Here is a 21,864-nt window from a genome sequence, read left to right as displayed (position 1 = left end):
TGACTTTTATTTTATGTTGACAAGATTTGGTGTTGAGCAGTTAATATTTTTTATGTTCCCATTATGGAAAAAAAAAATATCAAAGGGAGACAATGCTTATTATTATTATTTTGTAAACCTAAAACATGGAAATGAGCAAAATCAAAATGCATTGTCAAATATAAGACCTAGATCTAGATCTAGAGATCTAGATTTTAGATCTACATACTAACAATAAGATACTGTCATCTGGTCACTAGTGTAACATTGATCTAATACATACATGGTTAATACGGTATTTTTTATACTTTAATTTTAATATTTTTAATGCTTGGCCTTGGCCCAACTTGGTTCAAACTTCAATATTGTTTAATTTGTTATAACTTATTCTATTAAAAGTATTTTTACTAATCTTAGACTTAGACTTATTAATTAAAATAAAGATCTACTAGACTAGATCAGTGCTTCTCAACCTTTTTTGCTCGGTGACCCGTTTTAACATTTCTCACTACGCTACGACCTCCCCACCTCCGCCTCCATGTAAATTATTTTCATTTTCATTCATAAGTCAATAAGTTATAAGTAACTGTGCTTTTGCTAATAATTATATAATAATAATAATTTATGTAGATAGTAGATGTAGGAAGCTTGACAACTGATCATGTTTAAACAAAAACTGAGGTATCCTAAAAAGAAAAAAAAAGAACCTTAATATTAATTATTAATGACTCTTGACCATAGACCATATATAGACGATAGTCCAGAGATTTAAAAAACACAACCAGGCATAACGATATTATAATTATATGTTATGCATTGATGCGCATTAACTCATAGTGTAAAAATTAGTTCTGCTGTGAAAATTCAAATGTTTGAAATCAATTCTAATTCAGTTGTCTGCAACATCTGACATATCTCAGTCAGTCAGGCCTAGTAGTAGTAAATTCCAATGAAAAAAAAAACTTTGATGGTCTTACGCGACCCCTGAAAAATTGTTAATCGATCCCCAATGGGGTCGCGATCCACAGGTTGAGAACCCCTGATCTAGATCTTTTATTATATTATTAGAGTAATACTAGATCTAGATCTATTACTTTAATCAGTCAGACCTAGTAGTAGTAACTCATACTCGTAGTAGATCTAGAACTATACTATAAATAGCCAGCCTGGTATAGTCAGTACAATAGCCTTTATCAAATACATAGCCATACAAGGACATGATTGGTCATGATACATGTAACTGTACATGTCGGTGTCACATCAGACAAAATTATAAATTTGGTTTATTATAGTTTATGAAAAGACATTTGTAAAGAATAAAAATCCACTAATCTTTCCCTGAGATTTCAATTTAAGAACATCAGAATTGAGATTATTTATTGGAATTTTGCCACCCACTTGTCAGTTCTCTCCTTTCTTATTGTACTTTTAATATATAACCTGGGGCATATTACTTTTATTAGTCTTTCTAAGATCACAGGAATCCCATTCTTATAAGGCACGTGGCACTGAAATGTTTTGTCTCATTTAGAAAAAAAAATATCAACCGTGACCAAAATAAAATATTTTTTTTTTATGTCCACAGTTTGATCTGTTACATGCCAAATTAGCTGCTGATCGATACAAATTAAGATGTTTTGTTTAAAAGGAAGCAATGAAGTTTATCCAGCTTTGTTGTTGGCCAGAAAAGTTTCCAAGCTTCGTCATGTCAGGTGTAAAAGGCACTGCACTCTTTACAAAAATAACTCGGATCAGAAAAACTTTTCAGCCTCTGAACCAAATCAAAGAACATTTCTTAAACAAAGCTACTCTACTTGCCAACATGTAACAAAATGGGAACAACCCAAAGGTTATGATACTGGAATAAAAGTATATAATGCCCTTGTTAAGGATAAAGTCCCCTTGGTTTTACGCAATGAAAAAATAGCCCACTGGTAAGAAAAGGATATTTTTATTTATCTTATAAAACCTACTTTGTCTTATTGTCTAATTATTAGTAAATCTGTCATCTTTCTTTTTAGTTATTCACCTATCTGGAGGCGCGGTGGGAAAAAGTAAAGGCGGTTGGTTGTTGTGCTGGCCACATGGCACCCTCGTAAACCGTAGGCCACAGAATCGGGTGACCTTTATATCATCTGCCATATAGACCACAAGGTCTGAAAGGGGAACTTTTTTACTTTATTCACCTATCTATTATTTTATTCACCTATAGATATCTGTTATTAGATTACAATCTATAACTTAGGGAATGCTTTGTAAACGTTTTATTGCTGGTGATTAACTGGCTAAGATATCTGAAGTTTGATATAGGTATGTGGTAAAGTGCTTGACTACTGAGCTGAAGGTCCTTGGTTGGAAAGCTGGTGTAGACTAGGAAATTTAAAATCAAAAGACAGGCGACCCAAAGGCAGACCCCAGATGCGATGGATTGATGATGTGGAAGAAGATCTGCATCAGCTTGGGGCTAGGGCGTGGAGACGAAAGGCCCAGGAGAGATCTGAATGGAAGGATGTGTTGAAGCAGGCCAGAGCCCTCCATGGGCTGTAGCACCAATGGGATGGATGGATGGTTAACTGGCTAAGAATCGTCCCGAGACATGACGTTAAACTGCGCTCCTCTTTCCTTAGCACTTTTGGAGCTCAAAAGTGCCCTACTTCTTTTCTATCATTGTGTCTGCCTCCTCTTTTCCTAAGTCTGCCTTCATTGATCATCACACTGTCTCCTTAACTTTAAATTCTCACTACGTCCTAGACCAGTCCGTTTGCCGTGGACTGCGACGGGTAAGGGGGGATAAAGAGATCCTGGTGTTTGAGTGGTGGCTATCTGAGGATAAGCCACAACAACACAATACTTTGGCTCCAAGTTCCCCTAGACCTGAGACCCAGATGGCCCGCTCTGGGTCAACCGGCTGGTCATGCCGAGCTACCAGCATAGGTCGTCGACCTATGCTGGAGGGCGGTGGCTGGAGGGTCAATCAGGGAGCTGCTGTATCGGACACATGTCCGATGTAGCAGCTGACTGAGTATAGCACCTGTGTAGCCCTGGCGGGCTCATTCTGGACATCCGAATGGCCCGTCCCCTTGTTGGACTCGATGGCGGGTGGGGAGCACAGGTGCCGAATTAACCAAAATATATATGGACAAAAAAACACACACAAAACTACTTGCCCCAGACCTGTGTCTGGGCAAGAAACGACGAATTGACGATAAAAAGGAGGAGATCCCAAAAGGCTGTGCCACCTGGCCATCATTTCTGGTGGTTAGATGCACAGAGGAGGGAAAAAGCCTGACCAAGTTGAGCCCTTTTATTATCTATAAGGGACTCAAGTCAGTAGTGGGAGAGCCCAAGAGTGTGTCTAAGCTACACAAAACAATGGAACTCCTTGTAGAAGTAGACAGCAAGACACATTCTGATGGGCTTTTAAGATGCAGAAGACTCTGTGATCTCCAAGTGGAAGTCATGCCACACAAGAGTCTGAACACCAGCAGAGGTGTAATCAGCTCTAGGGACCTACTGGAATGTTCCGAGAAGGAAATAGTGGAGGGCATTGAAGGAGTCACCCATGCCCGGCGCATTACCAGGCGCAGGGAGGGTGAGGAAGTCAAAACCGCCACTATTATCCTCACATTCGGAACTAGGACACCGCCAGAGTATGTGAAGGCAGGATACCTACGAGTTCCAGTGAGGCCCTACATACCTAACCCCATGAGGTGCTTCAAGTGCCAGGGTTATGGACACGGCGCGGCAGTCTGCAAGAGAAACACTGTGTGTGCCAGATGTGCTGGAGAGGGTCATGAGGACAAGGGCTGCACAGCCCAGTTCAAATGCCCAAACTGTCAAGCTGGCCACTCAGCCTACTCCAAGGACTGCCCTGTGTGGAAACAGGAGGTTGCCGTGCAGGAGTACAAGGCAAGAAACGGATGTACCTTTAGCCAGGCGAAATCGGCTGTACTGGCCCTACCCAAGGGCCAATTCGGCTTGACAAAGACCTACGCCCAGGCTGTTGCTAAGAAAGGAAGATCCATAGCCACACAGACGGACACATTGACCCCACCACCCCCTCCTCCTCCCCCAACTCAGAAGAAAACACCGCCAAAGAACACACCTCTGAAGAAACAAGAAAGCCCTGTTGTCATGCTAAAGAACAGGCTCTCTGTGCTCGCTGATGAGAGCATGGAGACCGAGCAGCATGTCAAAACCAATACTCCGGGAGAACCCGGAGACATCATGTCTGACACAGGTTCTCCTCAGAGAACCCAGCCAGACACCCCAACCTCTACCGAGTTAGAGGTTGACCAACTCCCTAAGGGGAGAAATCAAAGCGGAGAGGATGCCCGAGGTGAGAGAGGAGGAAATAACCTCCGCTCTAACCAGAGGGATCTCCCCTCTCCAGAGAGAAAGACTTCCCCCAAAAGGGGGTTGTCCTCCTCTCCATCCAAACCCAAGAATAAAAATACCAAGGTCACTGGAATAAAGGGAAACCCCTCCGGGGGCCTCCCAAGGCCAAATAGCTCCTAGTAGGTCATCTAGAATAAGCCATGGATTCCAGAATTGTACAGTGGAATTGTAGAGGCCTCAAGGCCAATTACGAGGAAATGCAGCTACTGATGGACTCTGAGACTCCTGTAGCTGTCTGCTTACAGGAAACATTTCTGAAAGATTGCATCAGCTTCCGAAGCTACCGTGCTTACACCAAGAATGTTGAGGATGCAGAGAGAGCATCAGGTGGAGTCTGTATCCTTGTGAAGGATAGCATCCCCCATGAGAGGGTAGAACTACAGACCACACTACAGGCCGTAGCAGCTAGGATAACGCTTCACAAGGTTATCACTTGCTGCAGCCTGTATCTACCACCAGGCGCTCCATTAAACCGAACAGACATGGAGGACCTATTGAAACAACTCCCCCGGCCTTATTTAATCCTTGGGGATTTCAATGCCCATAACACCATGTGGGGATCCAACAATACCTACACAAGAGGTCGTATGCTGGAGGATATCTTCCTCCAACATGATTTATGCATACTTAATGATGCATCACCGACCTACTTGCACCCAGGAACTGGATCATTCACATGCATTGACCTCACCGTATGCGTCCCCGGACTTCTGGACGATTTTAAATGGTCAGTTAGCAATGATCTACGGGGAAGTGATCACTTCCCAATCATCATTACTAACAATCTCCCTTCATTGGGACGACCTCAGCGGTGGAAACTGAATAAGGCCGATTGGGAACAATTCCAAAAAAGATGCTCTGAGGATATCACAGAAAATATCCTCCATGAACAGAACCCAGCTGATACCTTTGCTAGCAAGCTACTAAGTATAGCCAGGAAAGTTGTACCCCTAACCTCTGCAAATCCAAAACGGCCTAGCAAACCATGGTTTGATACAGCTTGCAAAAGTGCTATTGGTGATAGGAAAAAACAACTGGCTGCATTTATAAAGAATCCTTCCCAGGAAAACCTAAAGCTATTCAGAATAGCTAGAGCAAAGGCTAGACAAACCATACGGTCAGCCAAAAGGAATTCCTGGAGAAGTTTTGTCGGCAGTCTGGATGCCAAAACTTCTGCTAGAGCGGTTTGGAAGGCAGTAAGGCGAATCAAAGGGAAAGAATCAAATGCAATAGGGCATTTGAAAAACCAAGGACGAACTGTCACGTCCCCCAGAGAAATAGCTGACTGCCTGGCATCCTCAATAGCAGAAAAATCATCCACTGCACACTACACGCCAGAGTTCCAAAAAGTCAAAACCAGGGAGGAAAGACACCCCATTGATTTCAGGTCAGAGAACAATGAAGACTACAACAAACCGTTCTCGCTTGAGGAACTGAGGGAATCGCTGGACAAGTCACATGACACAGCGCCTGGAGAAGACGAAATCCATTACCAGTTCCTCAAGCACCTTCCCGAACCCTCATTGGCAGTCCTGCTAGGGGTCTATAACTGTGTGTGGCAAACAGGCGCTTTCCCAAACAGCTGGAGGAAAGCCACAGTTATACCGATACCTAAACCGGGAAGAGACGGCTCTGACCCAGCTAACTATCGACCAATAGCACTAACAAGCTGCATCTGCAAAACCATGGAAAGAATGATTAACAGTAGGCTGGTCTGGTACCTGGAAAGGAATAAAGTGATCTCAAACTACCAGTGCGGATTCCGGCAGGGGCGGACAACAACTGACCACCTGGTAAGGCTGGAAGCTTATATTAGAAATGCATTACTCAGAAGAGAACATCTAGTAGCTGTATTCTTCGATATAGAAAAGGCCTACGACACAACCTGGAAACATGGCATTCTACGTGACCTGGCGCTTATGGGGCTTAAGGGACACCTCCCCCGTTTTGTGGAGGAATTTCTGAAAGATCGAAAATTTCAGGTTCGAGTGGGCAACTCCGCTTCTGACACTCATGACCAGGAAATGGGTGTACCCCAGGGCAGCATTCTGTCAGTCACCCTGTTCAACATTAAAATAAATAGCATCATAAATGCGCTGTCCCCTGGCATAGAGTGCTCTTTGTATGTTGATGACTTTGTCATTCTTACTTATGGGAAAAACATGAACACCTTAGAAAGAAAATTACAGTTATGTTTAAACAAAATTCAGGGTTGGGCAAACTATAATGGCTTCAAATTCTCAGACTCCAAAACAGTTAGTATGCATTTTTGTAATCTAAGGGGACTCCACCCAGACCCTGAACTATTTATACACCAAAAGAAGATCCCTGTCGTGAAAACTACAAAATTTTTAGGCCTCACCTTAGATTCCAAATTTAATTTTCTCCCCCACATTAAGGAACTTAAGAAGAAATGCCAAAAGTCATTAAACATACTAAGAGTACTCAGCCATACGGACTGGGGAGCTGACAGAGATACCTTGCTGCTGCTCTATCGGAGTCTAATTCGATCTAAGCTAGACTACGGATCCATAATATATGGAGCAGCAAGGAAGTCGTACCTAAAAATACTGGAACCAATACAAAATGCTGCCCTGCGTCTCTGTCTCGGCGCGTTTCGTACATCACCTATCCCAAGTCTCCATGTGGAGGCTGGAGAACTCCCCATGGATATAAGAATGAAAAAGCTTGCAATGCAGTATATAGTCAAGCTAAAATCCAACCCCACGAACCCTGCTTTTGACTCCATATTTAACCCCACAGAGGTAGAACTATACAATCGAAGGCCTAACGTCATACAGCCGTTGGGCCTTCGAATGAGAGAACCCATCCAAAATTTAACCCCACCCATTGACCAAATCTCTAAAATAGAAACCCCTCAGAATCCTCCTTGGCTAATGAATAAACCCAAATTAAATTTATCCCTCCTTAATTTCAAAAAAGAAAATACAGACCCAAGCATACTACAAGTCCACTTTAGGGAACTGCAGGAGAGCTACGGAGATTGTGGCACCATCTACACAGACGGATCCAAAATGGAGGGAAAGGTCGCGTGTGCCTGCTCCTTTCGGAACAAAACAATCTCCCGTAGACTCCCTGATGGCTGCTCCATCTTTACGGCCGAATTGCACGCAATATTGCTTGCACTTATGGCCGTAAAAGCATCAGAAAGGAGTAAATTTATAATCTGCTCCGACTCCAAATCTGCATTGCAAGCTTTGGGGCGGATGAAGACTGACATCCCATTGGTACATAAGAGCCTGAAGCTGTTGGACCAAATAACAGCCGACCGTAGGGATGTCACCTTCATCTGGGTCCCCTCCCATGTTGGCATTGAGGGAAACGAAGCCGCAGACAGAGAAGCAAAGAGAGCCCTAAATCATGCGGTGTCAGGAACACAAATTCCCTACTCGGACCTGAGACAAAGTATTGCCTCTGCTACCTATCGAGAGTGGCAGAACCGATGGGAGGCTGAGACTCACAGTAAACTCAGGCAGATTGTGGCGGATGTCAGGTGGCGGCCCACATCTAAGGGTCTGACAAGGCGTGGTAGCACAACCATGTCCAGACTTAGGATTGGCCACACCTACATCACGCACTCTTTTGTACTGAAGAGAGAGGAGCCCCCACTTTGCGAGTACTGTGACTCTCGCCTCACCGTGGAACATATCCTCGTTGATTGCCCCAGATACCAGGATGTCAGGGCGAAATATTTTAGAGCCACTAATCTAAAAACACTATTTAATAATGTCGACCCTGGGAAGGTACTGGGCTTTATTCGGGAAGTGGGGCTATCTACGAAGATCTGATTTCTGAATTTGTGAACATGCACTATTTACATTAGATTTTTTACCAAATATTTAAATTTTTACTACCTTTACTATTTTAACTGTGAATAGACCTTGATTTTAATTATATGACTGTATAGAATCTGGCCCTTGTTGTTTGGAGAGAGAGTGGTCCTTGAGGGACTGCAGGCACGACATGGCCTAAATTGTGCCGATGTGCCTCAAATCAACAAATCAAATCAAATCAACTGGCTAAGATATCTGAAGTTTGATATAGGTTTGTGGTAAAGTGCTTGACTACTGAGCTGAAGGTCCTTTGTTGGAAAGCTGGTGTAGACTAGGAAATTAAAATCAACTTTGAGGATGTGTATATTTATCCTTTGTAGGGTACATTCATTGAGGAAAGTAAGAATGTGTATACTTATCTCTTATTGGGTAACTTCTTTGTGAAGTTACATATCTTTTAAAGGAACATTCTTTGAGGACTGTAAAGATAGGGTATTATCTCCTGATAAAATATCCCATTATAAATTTAATTGATATTACTATAAACATGTGTACTGCTCAACACTCTGGATTAGTGTAAAACATATTGGATCATTTCAATTTGTCTGGTTTGTTATTCTCATATTCAGGTATGCCTGTGGACCCACAGTATATGACACATCACACATTGGACATGCAAGCTCCTACATTCGTTTGGACATCATTAGAAGAATCTTGTCTGATGCTTTTGACATTGAGATTGTGTTGGTCATGGGCGTCACCGACATTGATGACAAAATTATCCACAGATCCATTGAGGTATGTTACAAAGTTAGCTCCCCTTACTTGAGTTTCAATTTTTTTAAAAAATAATTTACTAGTTAACATTTTAATGGATTGTCATAATGAGCTGCTTGTTTGTCCCCACTTGAGGACGATGCAGTTTTATAGTCAAATGATATTTTGGAACACAAGCAATAAATTAGTAAAAGCAGCTTAATATAGTTAAAACTGAATATATGTGTAATATGAACAGGCACAGTAGTTTCTCCAAATACCAGTCTTAAGCTTATGAAAGCACTTTCTAGACTGCTGTAATTAAATTCAATTTTGGTAAGTACTGGTGCGGGGGTCCCTGGTTTGAATCCTGGTGAAGACTGGGATTTTTACTTAGGGGATCTTTGCTTCTCCCGCCCAGTTCTAATGGGTACTTGACATTAGTTGGGGAAAGTAAAGGCGGTTGGTCATTGTGCTGGCCACATGACACCCTTGTTAACCTTGGGCCACAGAAACAGATGACCTTAACATCATCAGCCATATAGATCACAAGGTCTGAAAGGGGAACTTTACTTTACCTTTTCTGTATAAATTAACTGTCAGTATTAAAGAATGTAATCCCCATGACTCTATAGGCTGATGTATTGGGAATTAGACAACTAAACCCTCTCCTGGTATGTTATCAAGCTTAAACTACTCCAGCCTTGTGAACAATAGGGTAATTTGGTAAAAAAGACATTGTCAACTTTTGAAGTTACAGAAATATATGGTTTGAAGCCTAGGATTTACTTGTTTGTTTTTCTTTCTCAGACCGGACATAGCATGGACACAATAACCAAGTTGTACGAAGAAGAATTTTTCACCAGTATGAGAAAACTAGGTGTTATCCCACCAACTTTCATCAAACGAGTTACGCAGCACATTGATCCAATCATTCAGTTTATCAAAACTTTAGAGAAGAAAGGTCTAGCCTACAGAACAGCAGATGGTAAATTTCAAGTATATTATTGGGAATGGGTGTATGAGGAAAAGTAGGGTAAGGAATATATATTAACCAATACATTGGAAAGATTGGCAAACAAGTTATGAAATATGGTCAAAAATATACAAACCAGTAGATAATTCAGTATTGCTGAAAAATAAGCAAACCATTATTTTTTTTTTCTTTAATGTATGTTTGGGTCTGACAGTTCCTTTTCTTAACACCATTTGTGGCTTACAAAATTTATTATTTGTTTCATACCTTCAGGCAGTGTATATTTTGATGTCAAGCAATATGGTAAACATGGAGTCTTTGCCAGTCATCCTGATCAAGGTCCAGGCAAGTGATGACATTTCTATTATGGCATTCATATGATTGTTATGGTATACAATTCTTGTATGATGGGGGTTAACCTTCAGTGGGAACATGAAAAGACAAAACAGTAGTTCCTTGCTTAACTCTAATGATATTGTTTTTATTTTCCTTGAAGCACTTCAAAGAATACATTTTTATGTAATCAAACATCTAGCAAAATATGCATTTGAAAAAATCTTTAAGTATAGTTTGATTGTTATGAAATTCAACAATCATGGAGCAAAAAGGAATTTTGTTTGTTTTTAATGTACAATAAAAATCAGGATAATTATGAACTTACAGTCCATTATAGTTATAAAAAAAATCAATTATTAAGTAGCATGCTGGTTCAAGATGAGTCAGATAGTCTGAGTAAGTAATCTAAGTGTTCAATAGTTAATGTCAGTGACTTATTCAATCCTTAGTTTTATTCTATAATTTGTTAGGCCACTATTTCATGTCAAATATTTATTTGGACAATATTCCATGCGAGTAATTATTTTGGTTGCTAATTAAAATCTTGCAGAAAACTCCATGCTTTAAATTTGAATCAATTATACAGATAATGAAAGTGGGAAAAAAAGCAACCAAGATTTTGCACTTTGGAAAGCTTGCAAGCCTAAAGAACCTTTTTGGGAATCACCTTGGGGAAAAGGAAGGCCAGGCTGGCATATAGAATGTTCTGCTATGGCCAGGTACTCAGTACATTTTATATATATATCATTTTGAATTCAAACTTGATTACTAAAACATTTCAATTTGTTACAAATTGACTAAAAAATTAAATGTTTAAATGGGCTATAGTTTTTCTAATAATATATATTCAACAGTGAGGTAAATACAATAACAAACTCAGACTCACTATATTTTTCGACTCATAACCAGACACAACACAATAAGACAACATATGTTCCAGAAGCTAAAAGTCAGGACTGGCGAAACTTGCCCTTGTGGAGAGAGCATCACCTGAGAATGCTGACCATATCCTTCAAAGATGCATACTATATCAAGAGGCCCTAACAAGACTGTGGCTCTAAAACCCTCCCTATAGAATAAAAACTATACTGAGAACTGGCTGATCTGAAAACCACTGCACAGTTCATCTCAGATATAAGATTACTGATCTGAACCCTCTGACATGAAAAATGAGAATGAAGAAGAAGTTTATAAATAAATCAATGATAAGAAACAAAGAATTCATTAACATGGAAATCAGAAGTAAAAAAACAAAACAACTTTTGCTCACATAATGCTGAAAAAATATATGAATTTGATTTGTTAAGTTATCTAAATATATTTGAACTTGAACTAATTGGAAAATAATTGAAATAAAGAAACATCTTGACGGCTCTTGAATATGTTAACATCTTATGAACAGATTTGATTATTATTTTTTTTGCATGCCTTTTTTAATTGATTCAAAAGAATCTAAATTGGTATATGTCATACAACTAGATTTCAATAATAAATGAAATTTTGAAAAATAAACCTGTCCCATTCCAAGTCGTAAGAAGATGAACTTTGTTATAGTGTGAAACATACTTTAAAAAGTTTATTTATACTTTTTTCTTCAGTGGTATATTTGGTTCTAACTTTGACATTCACTCTGGAGGGGAGGACCTTCTTTTCCCACATCATGAAAATGAATTAGCCCAGTCATGTGGTTACTACGGCAACACTCAGTGGGTGAACTATTGGATACATACAGGTTTGTTTCTATTTCCTCATCTATTGAGCTTTGCCCATTAACCCTTTCACTTGGCTCCATAAGTTTTTAGGTCTCTGTTGAGACGCTTTAGGGTGTTCCAAAACAGTGGGTTCAGATATTTTCCTATTTAATGAATCTAGAGATGAACCAGATCACTCCATTTTTGTTGTCCTAGTAGCTATTCTTCAAGCAACACTGTTTGTAGTCAGACTACTTAGATAAAGCTAGTCAGCTTCAGATTCTTAGATCCCTCTCTACCCAGAAGAAATGATGAAAATAATAGAGAGTAGAATAAATGAGAATTGGACCAGCTCACATCCCAATTACAAGAAAAAGGATGCCTATTATAAGCTATCTCGAAATGACCAACGCATAAATTTTCGGCGCAGAACCGAAACAACAGAATGAGACAGCATATGTTCCGAAAGCTTAAAGCCGGGACAATCGACGCCTTGTTGAGCATCACCAGAGAATGCTGACCACGTCCTTCAAAGCTGCATATTATATCAAGAGGTTCGAACAAGATTCTGGCCCCAAAACCTTCCTATAGAACAAAAACTATATGGAAAACCTCCTAATCTGGAAACCACTGCGCAGTTCATCTCAGATATAGGATTACTGATCTGAACCCTCCGACATGTAAAATGAGAATGAAGAAGAAGAAAAAGATCCTTAGATTATAAATTGTTGACCCTAATATAACATCTGTCTTACATCTATGGCTCTTTTTTATTTATCATTTTTCTCTGTACATGTATGTCTCTTTTTAATTGAATAGTGATGTTTCTCTGTACATCAAAGTCTCTTTTTATTTGAATAGTCATTTTTGTCTGTACATGTATATCTCTTTTTTATTTGAATAGTCATGTTTCTCTGTACATCAAAGTCTCTTTTTATTTGAATAGTCATTTTTGTCTGTACATGTATATCTCTTTTTTATTTGAATAGTCATGTTTCTCTGTACATCAATGTCTCTTTTTATTTGAATAGTCATTTTTGTCTGTACATGTATATCTCTTTTTTATTTGAATAGTCATGTTTCTCTGTACATCAAAGTCTCTTTTTATTTGAATAGTCATTTTTGTCTGTACATGTATATCTCTTTTTTATTTGAATAGTCATGTTTCTCTGTACATCAATGTCTCTTTTTATTTGAATAGTCATTTTTGTCTGTACATGTATATCTCTTTTTTATTTGAATAGTCATGTTTCTCTGTACATCAAAGTCTCTTTTTATTTGAATAGTTATTTTTGTCTGTACATGTATATCTCTTTTTTATTTGAATAGTCATTTTTCTCTGTACATGTATGTCTCTTTTTATTTGAATTGTCATTTTTCTCTGTACATGTATGTCTCTTTTTATTTGAATTGTCATTTTTCTCTGCACATGTATGTCTCTACATATATGTCTCTACATAAAAGTCTCTTTTTATTTGAATTGTCATTTTTCTCTGCACATCAATGTCTCTTTTTATTTGAATTTTCATTTTTCTTTGTACATGTATAAATCCTATTATAAATTGATTGCTTACACCAGATTAGGGAGCTGGCAGTTTATGCATATTTATAGAAAGAAGAAGTTATTTTGTGTCTGTGTCACAGCCAGTGAATGGTTGTTCATGTGGTCCGTACTTAAGATTTAATGACCTGATGGTCTGAGTTTGAATATCTTGTCACTATAAGTAATGTCATAGGAATCTACTCTCTACATTTAAAAGATTTCATTACTAAATTGTTACAAGAGATTGAAACAGTGAAGTGTTATAATTTAATTATTGCCTAAATTGAAAAGTATTTGTGTTGCTTGTGCATTAACTCTTTCTCTCCTAACTGACGATACCAACGTTGATTCCACCAGAATGTGGTAAATAATTACGGAGAGAAAGAGTTAAGTTATGGCAAGTGTCAGCAAATGTATAACACATCTCTATGTTCTTTTATTTAAAAGTATCCTTTAGTGCCTCTATATTAACCAATAAAAAAAAAGTAACCAAATAGTCTATTAATTAATTAATAATAAATTAATAAACAAATTATAAATTTTATTTGATACCAACAATGGAAACAATTCTTTAGAATATATTAAGAAAAAGAAACATCTTTATCAGGTAAAGCTCATGATTCTATTCTTCTGCTGAGTTTCTGAGACAAAGAATGACACAATTTTACAAAATAAATTGATTCGATTTGTAGTTTAGAAAAACAACTTGTGAGCTCATCAAAAATGCCTGTTTCATTTGTTACAAAATTTCTTTGTGTTTATGTTATTGTAATTACATATATCTCTTTTTAATAAATAATAAAATATTTTATTTTTTGTTGGTAGGCCATTTATATTTGTCAGGACAGGATGACAAAATGTCAAAGTCACTGAAAAATGTTATATCTATACCAGAGCTGTTGGACAAATACACATCCAATCAATTCCGCATGCTTTGCTTGTTAACTCACTATAGGAGAAGTAAGTAGAACTCTCATCTAGAGGCTGTTAATATTCATTAAAGTTTTTAAAATAAAATAGTTGTGCCTTATCTTAGAATATTAAATATATATATAATATATTGCAAATAATATATAGTAATAATCTATCCACAGAGCTTGAGTTCAATAATGAACGTATGGAGAAGGCTGTGTCTATTCTAAGCACTCTCCACAGTTTACTGAATCGTTGTGATTTGGTGGTGAAAGACCAGTTACAGTGCTCGAAGATTTCAGAAGCAGAATTATATGAAAAGTAAGTAACAGTTTACAACCATAAAACTTGTGATTGATTCTTGCTTCTTCGATTAATAATTCATTAGTTTTTTTCATATAGATCTACAGCCTATTTATAGAATAAGTAGTGTTATAACTATAGTGGTGAAACTGGTAGTGTTAACCTTGTTTGCTCTCAGTTGACACATGTGAAACACGTCATTGTGTTGCTAGTGGTCATTAGTGTTAAGGGATGATGAATGGGCCAACAGTGCAGTGTGCTGGTATGAAATCACCCGTGATATGGTTATCAGATCGTGTAGAGAGAACTTGTAATTTTTCGTGATTTTTGGGAAAGCCTTCAGAGCCCTATAAAAAGGAGAGAGAGTGTCAGAGTCACGATGATTCGGTCTGGAACAGTTCAGCACAGCAAAGCCAGTCTGGTACATTAAGTCCACAGTCAAGTTCTTCAATTGTTTATATTGTGTCTACAGTGTTTGCAGAGAGCCTGATTAGAGATACATTAGAAAAATAAGCATAAAATCTGCTATGATTGGTCAAAACAGAATTATAATTGTGTATTTTTAAGATATTTCACAGACATCTGTTGATAAAGGTCTGTACTTTTTTTCGTTGTTGCTTTAGTTGTTCTTCATGTTTCAGAACCATACAGTAGGACCGCCTTGATATTAGAGTTAATAGAGTTAAAGATTCTTATTTTAGTCTTGTTAGAGATGTCCAGGTTGGTTTTAGGTGTGTAAATGTCTGATGTGCTAGATTTATTTAATGTCTTCTGTCTTCATCTGTTCCACCTGATACACTGACTACACTCCCAAGGTATATAAAACTATCTAGTTGGTCTATGGCTTGAGAATCCAGTTCTATGTCTCCAATTTGTTTATTGTTAACTTAAAGTACTTTTGTTTTTTGGTGGTTTATTTTGAGGCCACTCTTTTTCCTACTTCACTTAAAGCTGTGACCTATTCTTGCATATCCTGTAGTCTGTGTGATAATAAGTCAACTTCAAATGGGACACAATAAAGAGGATTATTTTCACACACTATTTCCTTTGTGTATAATACTTTTTTTTTACACAAATTAATTCTGCCATTTTTCAAGCACCTGAAGCCGTGAAATTTTGTCAAATGGATCATCTGTTCTAGATATTGATATTGACATTTTGTTACACGTATATGATGAAAATATTAAATAAAAGTTACATCCAATGCTCCACTGTGATCTGTGCTGTTACTCATGCTTTACTTTTTTGTTTGTTTTTGTCAGACTACAGTCCACCAAGGCGCTAATAAAACAGTCTCTAGCTGATGACTTTAACACACCTCAAGCTTTGGCCCATTTAATGCGTTTTATCAAGTTCATCAACCAATACTTGGGTGAGAGCACAGCGTCCATCAGCCAGGAGGTAGATTATATTTTATCTATACTAGCAACCAGGAGGTAGAGTTGTTTATCTATACTAGCAACCAGGAGGTAGATTTGTTTATCTATACTAGCAGCCAGGAGGTAGATTATGTTTTATCTATACTAGCAGCCAGGAGGTAGATTTGTTTTATCTATACTAGCAGCCAGGAGGTAGATTATGTTTTATCTATACTAGCAGCCAGGAGGTAGATTTATTTTATCTATACTTGCAGCCAGGAGGTAGATTATGTTTTATATATACTAGCAGCCAGGAGGTAGATTATGTTTTATCTATACTAGCAGCCAGGAGGTAGATTTGTTTTATCTATACTAGCAGCCAGGAGGTAGATTTGTTTTATCTATACTAGCAGCCAGGAGGTAGATTTGTTTTATCTATACTAGCAGCCAGGAGGTAGATTTGTTTTATCTATACTAGCAGCCAGGAGGTAGATTATGTTTTATCTATACTATCAGCCAGGAGGTAGATTATGTTTTATCTATACTAGCAGCCAGGAGGTAGATTATGTTTTATCTATACTAGCAGCCAGGAGGTAGATTTGTTTTATCTATACTAGCAGCCAGGAGGTAGATTATGTTTTATCTATACTATCAGCCAGGAGGTAGATTATGTTTTATCTATACTAGCAGCCAGGAGGTAGATTATGTTTTATCTATACTAGCAGCCAGGAGGTAGATTATGTTTTATCTATACTAGCAGCCAGGAGGTAGATTATGTTTTATCTATGCTTATCATCTGTGCAATAATGCTTTTTCTTTTTCTCATCTTTAAGTTGCTTTGTAATTTACCTAGCTGAAATGTTGTTTGGTAAATCACGTTGCTCAGTGGGTTATTGCTGCAGCTATATCTCTACCAGCCCTTTTGATCATTTAACTCATTTAACTCACTTGATAAAGTTAGCCTCATTTTCGTATAAACAAAATGATAATAAGAGCTGTTGATACTTTTAATATAATTGTAACACTTCCTTTTTTTTAAATACAATTTTGTTATTTTTAACAGGTTTATATATGTTCCAATCATTGTTTTTAACATTTTTATTTTAGGGCGCAACAGTACATGGTTATGGGGCTTTAGTATCAGCAACAGTATTTATAAGGAACTTACTGCAAATGCTAGGCTTGGAAATGTTAGACAAAGCTCATGTAAGTGCTCAGAGTACAAACAGTTTAATAAACTCACATTTTCTTGACACTATTTTGTGAATTTTACTTGTTTTATAATTGAAAAATTAGAGTCCTTGTAATCACAAGTCATCACAACAAATTTTCAATAAGGCTCAATAAAGCAGTCTTAATCTTACATGTGTAAAGTTCAGTAAAGAAAAACCCACTGAAAATTCATTTCCCTGATTTCCTTTTAGGCTGGTCAAGATTCAAGTGCCTCACAGTTACAGTTCCATCAAGCTGTTGAGTCTGTGGTCACTGCTAGAAATATGTTGAGAGACTTTGCCAAAAACAAACCATTCATGATTGAAACAGCTGGTGTGTAAAATTTTCTATTTCTTTTTTTCATTTGACCAAAAAAAAAACAACCTTTCAAACCTTGAGATATATGGCAGATGGTGTAAAGGTTATCTGTTTCTGTTGTTGACTGTTAATGAGGGTGTCATTTTACCAGCATAACACCCAACTGTCTTTACTTTCTCCATCTAATGTCAGGTACCCATTAGAGTTGAGTGTACACAGGGATGTCCTAAACATCCTGAAGTTCGTAATTCTAGTCTTCATCGAGATTGATCCACTATGTTTGGAAGACAAGCATTTCACCACTAAGCCACCATGCTCCCTAAATCATTTTAAATGTACCATAAGATACGATTTCTTTATGGGCTGTAATTCAAATGCGTTTTGATTCATCCATATTCAATGACAACAACCAAATCTATACACCAGCTCTGAACTGACACAACACAAATAATTTCCACTTCCAGTTAAACACACAGCAAACGTATTTGTGGTATGTTAATCTCATGTATGCTTCAGATACTGCACAAAGTCATCTACAGGCTCTGCAAGCACAACTCACGCATCATGTACAAACATAAAACACAGTTGTTGTTTTTTTTTAGAATTAATGTTATCAAATTTTCATGTATAATGTGACTGACTGATCTTATGAAAATTTTCTTTAGGTAAACTTAATATCCCAGAAGACAAAGCCTTAGAACTAATGAAATCTCTCTACAAGCCTTTATGGTCAATGACAGACCAAATGAGAAAAGATCTTTTGACTAACTCCCATGTTCAATTACAGGTAACAAAAAACAAAAGTTCTGCGCTCAAGTCAATGTGATATTTAAACCACATTTTTTTTATTAGTCTTTTATGACTTAAATGGGAAGTGATCTAAAGGAGTTCATCTACTAAGATTTAAATCAGAGATAAGCAACCTTTGTGCAAATGAACATTTGACAAAAAAAAAGTATAATATGCTGCACCAAAAGTATTTCCCTTTTGTGACCTCTGCATAAGAGGGTTAGATGACAATATACTGGCCAGCTTCTTTGAGCTATATTTTTTTATTATTTATTGATCCATAATGGAAAATTGGCTGGTTGAATTGGTTTGTAACATCAATGGTAACAAATACATGAAACAGACAAAGCTTATACTTGTTTGTTTGTGTATTGAATGAACCAATGAACATACATTAAACAGACAAAGCTTATACTTGTTTGTTTTGTGTATTGAATGAACCAATGAACATATAAGTAAGGTCTTATACTTCTTTTGAGAAATAGCCAAATATTTGTAATGACGACAAGATAGGGAAAAGCTTCTAATGGTTTTTCGCTGTCACGTATGCATCTCAAAACTAAAAAACATTATTTGAAAAACTATTTTACTGTACTGAGCTTTTAAAAGAGCAACGGCTTCTTTTGGTCTCTTGTAAGCCAAACCTATTTGTTTTTTTAAATGAAATATGCAAACTTTTTTTGGGCTTTCACTTTTTCCATTAGAAAAACTTTAAGGGCTATTGGAAATATGATTTCACTATTACTGTAATAAACAAAAAATAAGTGCCATGATAACCTCTACTTATGACATTCTGGAAAACAACCCTCATTAAGTATGCAAACTGTTGTTACTGTCTCAAAAAACATTTCTTAAAGATTCTGTTTAGTTTTAGTAATACAACAAAAGGGGAAATAGAATATGTAACCAAAAATGTTTTGGCATTTGAGATATGAAAGTAATAAAATGGTAAGTCTTCATGTGGTGACTACTTAGTCATCATGCAATGACTACTTAGTCATCATACAGTGACTACTTAGTATTATCAAAGTCTGCACCTTAGATTTTGAAATCCAATAATACATATTCTATAAAGTAAAGTTTCCCTTTCACACCTTGCAATCTCTAGGGCATATGATGTTAAGCTCATCTGTTTTCTTTGGCCAACGGTTAATGAAAAGGGTGTGATGTGGCCAGCACAACAACCAACTGCCTTTGCTTTCCCCAACTAAAGTCCGGTACCCATTCAAGTTTGTTGGACTCAGTGGTGCCCTAAAAATCCAGAAATTCAAAATCCCAGTCTTCACTGATATTTGAATCCAGGTTCCCAGGTTCAGAAGCCAAGTGCTTAACCACTCAGCCACCACTCCTATACATATATATTTATATAAACATTTTGATTACTAAAAGGCATTATTACATGTTTAATCTGCCAAATGTTTAGAAGTGTGTTAGTAGGACTTACAAGGGCTGACTTTGAGTTCCTAAATTTTTATGTGTAACACAAACCTTTTTTTTATTATTAAAACTTGTTTTTGTTTTTTTGACATAGTAACATAAATTTATAATATATAATAATAATATATTTATTATTTTTCTAATGCTACATCATACTTTTTTTCACTCATAAATTATTTGCTTTTATAAAGGTCTTAATAATATGTAGCATTTCATTTGTTAAATATATCATTTCATGTTAGCATTATTAAATTGATATTAAATAACCATTATTTTAATTCTATTGTGTCCAGGATAACGCCAATGGATCCACATGGCATGTCGTTGAATCTAAAACAGTAACAATTGAGAACAAAACAGATCACAAAGAAAAATCTGCCCAGTCTAAGAAAGTGCCTAAAGACAAGCAAATCAAGCCTAGCAAAAAATCCGACCAAGAAAAGTCCTGATAATGAGCTTTGTATTAATTAATAAATGAGTTCTTCCATTTTGTGATGTTGGCGCATGCACTTATTTTCAAGAGGAGTTGGAACTGTGATACTGTCAACTGCATAGTCTTAACTCTATCAGTAATTAAAAAGTCAAGCTCAATTCTGGATATATTTTACTAATTGAGAGATTATTTTTTACAATAAGAGTGAGCTGGCAGAGAATAAAAATAAGTAAATTGCTATTATATGTATGTGCTTTAAACTCTCATAAAGAGGTACCAGTATTGTAGACAAAGAAATGTAATGTATTAATGACATTTTTTTTTACATGTTATAAAATAAATTATATTAAATTAAAGTGACTGTAAATCTGATTATGCCTTTGAGTTTTCAAATTTTATTGAAATTTTATTTTAAATGTTGAGATAACTTATAATTCAAACCTAGAAGATATATGGTACTATACACACCATGAATCTTGAGATTACATGGCATACTATAGAGTTATTTTTGCAGTGTAGCTAATGTTGGCTTTTTTTTTTTTTAATTATTAAATGAGTAATTAGAGAAGGACTTCCTGAGTAAGGGTATTTATTGTAATGTGTGACATAAGCTACTTAAAAGGAGGCTCAAGTTTGAAGCTCAATGTAGACCAGAAATTCTTGAAATTCAACTTGAGCTGAGTTTTGGGCGCGCAAAAGGTAGCCAAGAACCCCTGCCCTCCATGTCCATAAAAAAAATTGGATCAGAGCTTATTACGCTTGATGTAGCATGAAAGATATGCCAAAAAACACCTGTCTGGGTGGGTGGACACAGATCTTTGCCGAAAAAATTATTAGCACTCAGGAGAAAATGTTTGAATGTTATAATTTTTCAATATACCTATAATCATCGAAAAAATTAAATTTGGTCTGAGATCTATATCTTGAACACATTCAGTAAAGAGTTAATAAACAAATAGACATTAAGAAACCTTTTGCACACCTCTTCTAGGAAGCAATCATTAGATGGACCAAACTATATCATACCTCTAACTAGTCTGGAACTGTATCACCAAACTAAATTTTATACCATACCTCTAAGTAGATACAGTATTCTAGTTTAGACTACTGTCTTTTAATGTTTCTGTCAGGATCTATACCAATAAACTCAAATTTTATATACTGGTAGATTATACATGGGCGTAACCATGATTTGTTTTTCATTTGTTATTAAGAGCAAAGTTTTCGAATCCTGGAATTTTTTATTTAAGCATCTTCTGGCGCCTCTGAGTCCACCCAGCTCTAATGGGTACCTGACATTAGTTGGGGAAAAGTAAAGGCGGTTGGTTGTTGTGCTGGCCACATGACACCCTCATTACCCGTTGGCCACAGAATCAGTTAACCTTTACATCATCTGCCCTATAGACCACAAGGTCTGAAAGGGGAACTTTACTTACTTACTTAATAGCTTTTACAAAAAGTCATCAGAATAATTAATGTTAATTTACATCTACTTGATGAGGGGAGAATTTTAATTTTAGGTAGAACATTTTCCACACTATTAAATCCAAGCCATTTATTTCTTTTCTTTGAAAAGCTCATGAAAGAGTTGCTTTGTTGATGTACACTAGCGATACCATGAATGGAAAT

The 21,864-nt window shown here is 36.9% G+C and overlaps 1 protein-coding gene across 2 annotated transcripts; it reads left to right on the top strand.

Annotated features, from left to right (window-relative positions):
• The first annotated feature begins 105 nt into the window (after positions 1 to 105).
• LOC106057306 (probable cysteine--tRNA ligase, mitochondrial) lies at positions 106 to 20,607 on the top strand. Of its 2 annotated transcripts, none has more exons than XM_056038272.1 (14): positions 106 to 265; positions 1,565 to 1,913; positions 8,801 to 8,969; positions 9,738 to 9,915; positions 10,177 to 10,248; positions 10,826 to 10,958; positions 11,838 to 11,971; positions 14,299 to 14,433; positions 14,568 to 14,706; positions 15,951 to 16,089; positions 17,154 to 17,252; positions 17,471 to 17,591; positions 18,242 to 18,363; positions 20,096 to 20,607. In XM_056038272.1, the coding sequence occupies exons 2-14, from the start codon at positions 1,612 to 1,614 to the stop codon at positions 20,249 to 20,251; spliced, it is 1,899 nt and encodes a 632-aa protein (XP_055894247.1). In that variant the 5' UTR covers positions 106 to 265; positions 1,565 to 1,611; the 3' UTR covers positions 20,252 to 20,607. The 2 variants fall into 2 exon arrangements, with proteins under 2 accessions (XP_055894247.1, XP_055894248.1); XM_056038273.1 differs by having other exon boundaries at positions 107 to 274.
• Positions 20,608 to 21,864: the final 1,257 nt, after the last annotated feature.

The sequence above is a fragment of the Biomphalaria glabrata genome, chromosome 8 (genome assembly GCF_947242115.1).
Source record: "Biomphalaria glabrata chromosome 8, xgBioGlab47.1, whole genome shotgun sequence".
NCBI lineage: Eukaryota > Metazoa > Mollusca > Gastropoda > Planorbidae > Biomphalaria > Biomphalaria glabrata.
This window is presented reverse-complemented; position numbering and strand designations above follow the sequence as displayed.

What these genes read in the sequence shown, in the direction of transcription:
- LOC106057306 (XM_056038272.1), top strand. Translation starts at nt 1,612, where the DNA reads ATGTTTTGTTTAAAAGGAAGCAATGAAGTTTATCCAGCTTTGTTGTTG. An exon ending in GAAGCAGAATTATATGAAAA is followed by an intron (nt 14,707 to 15,950) that starts GTAAGTAACAGT and finishes TGTTTTTGTCAG; the next exon opens with ACTACAGTCCACCAAGGCGC. An exon ending in ATTCATGATTGAAACAGCTG is followed by an intron (nt 17,592 to 18,241) that starts GTGTGTAAAATT and finishes AATTTTCTTTAG; the next exon opens with GTAAACTTAATATCCCAGAA.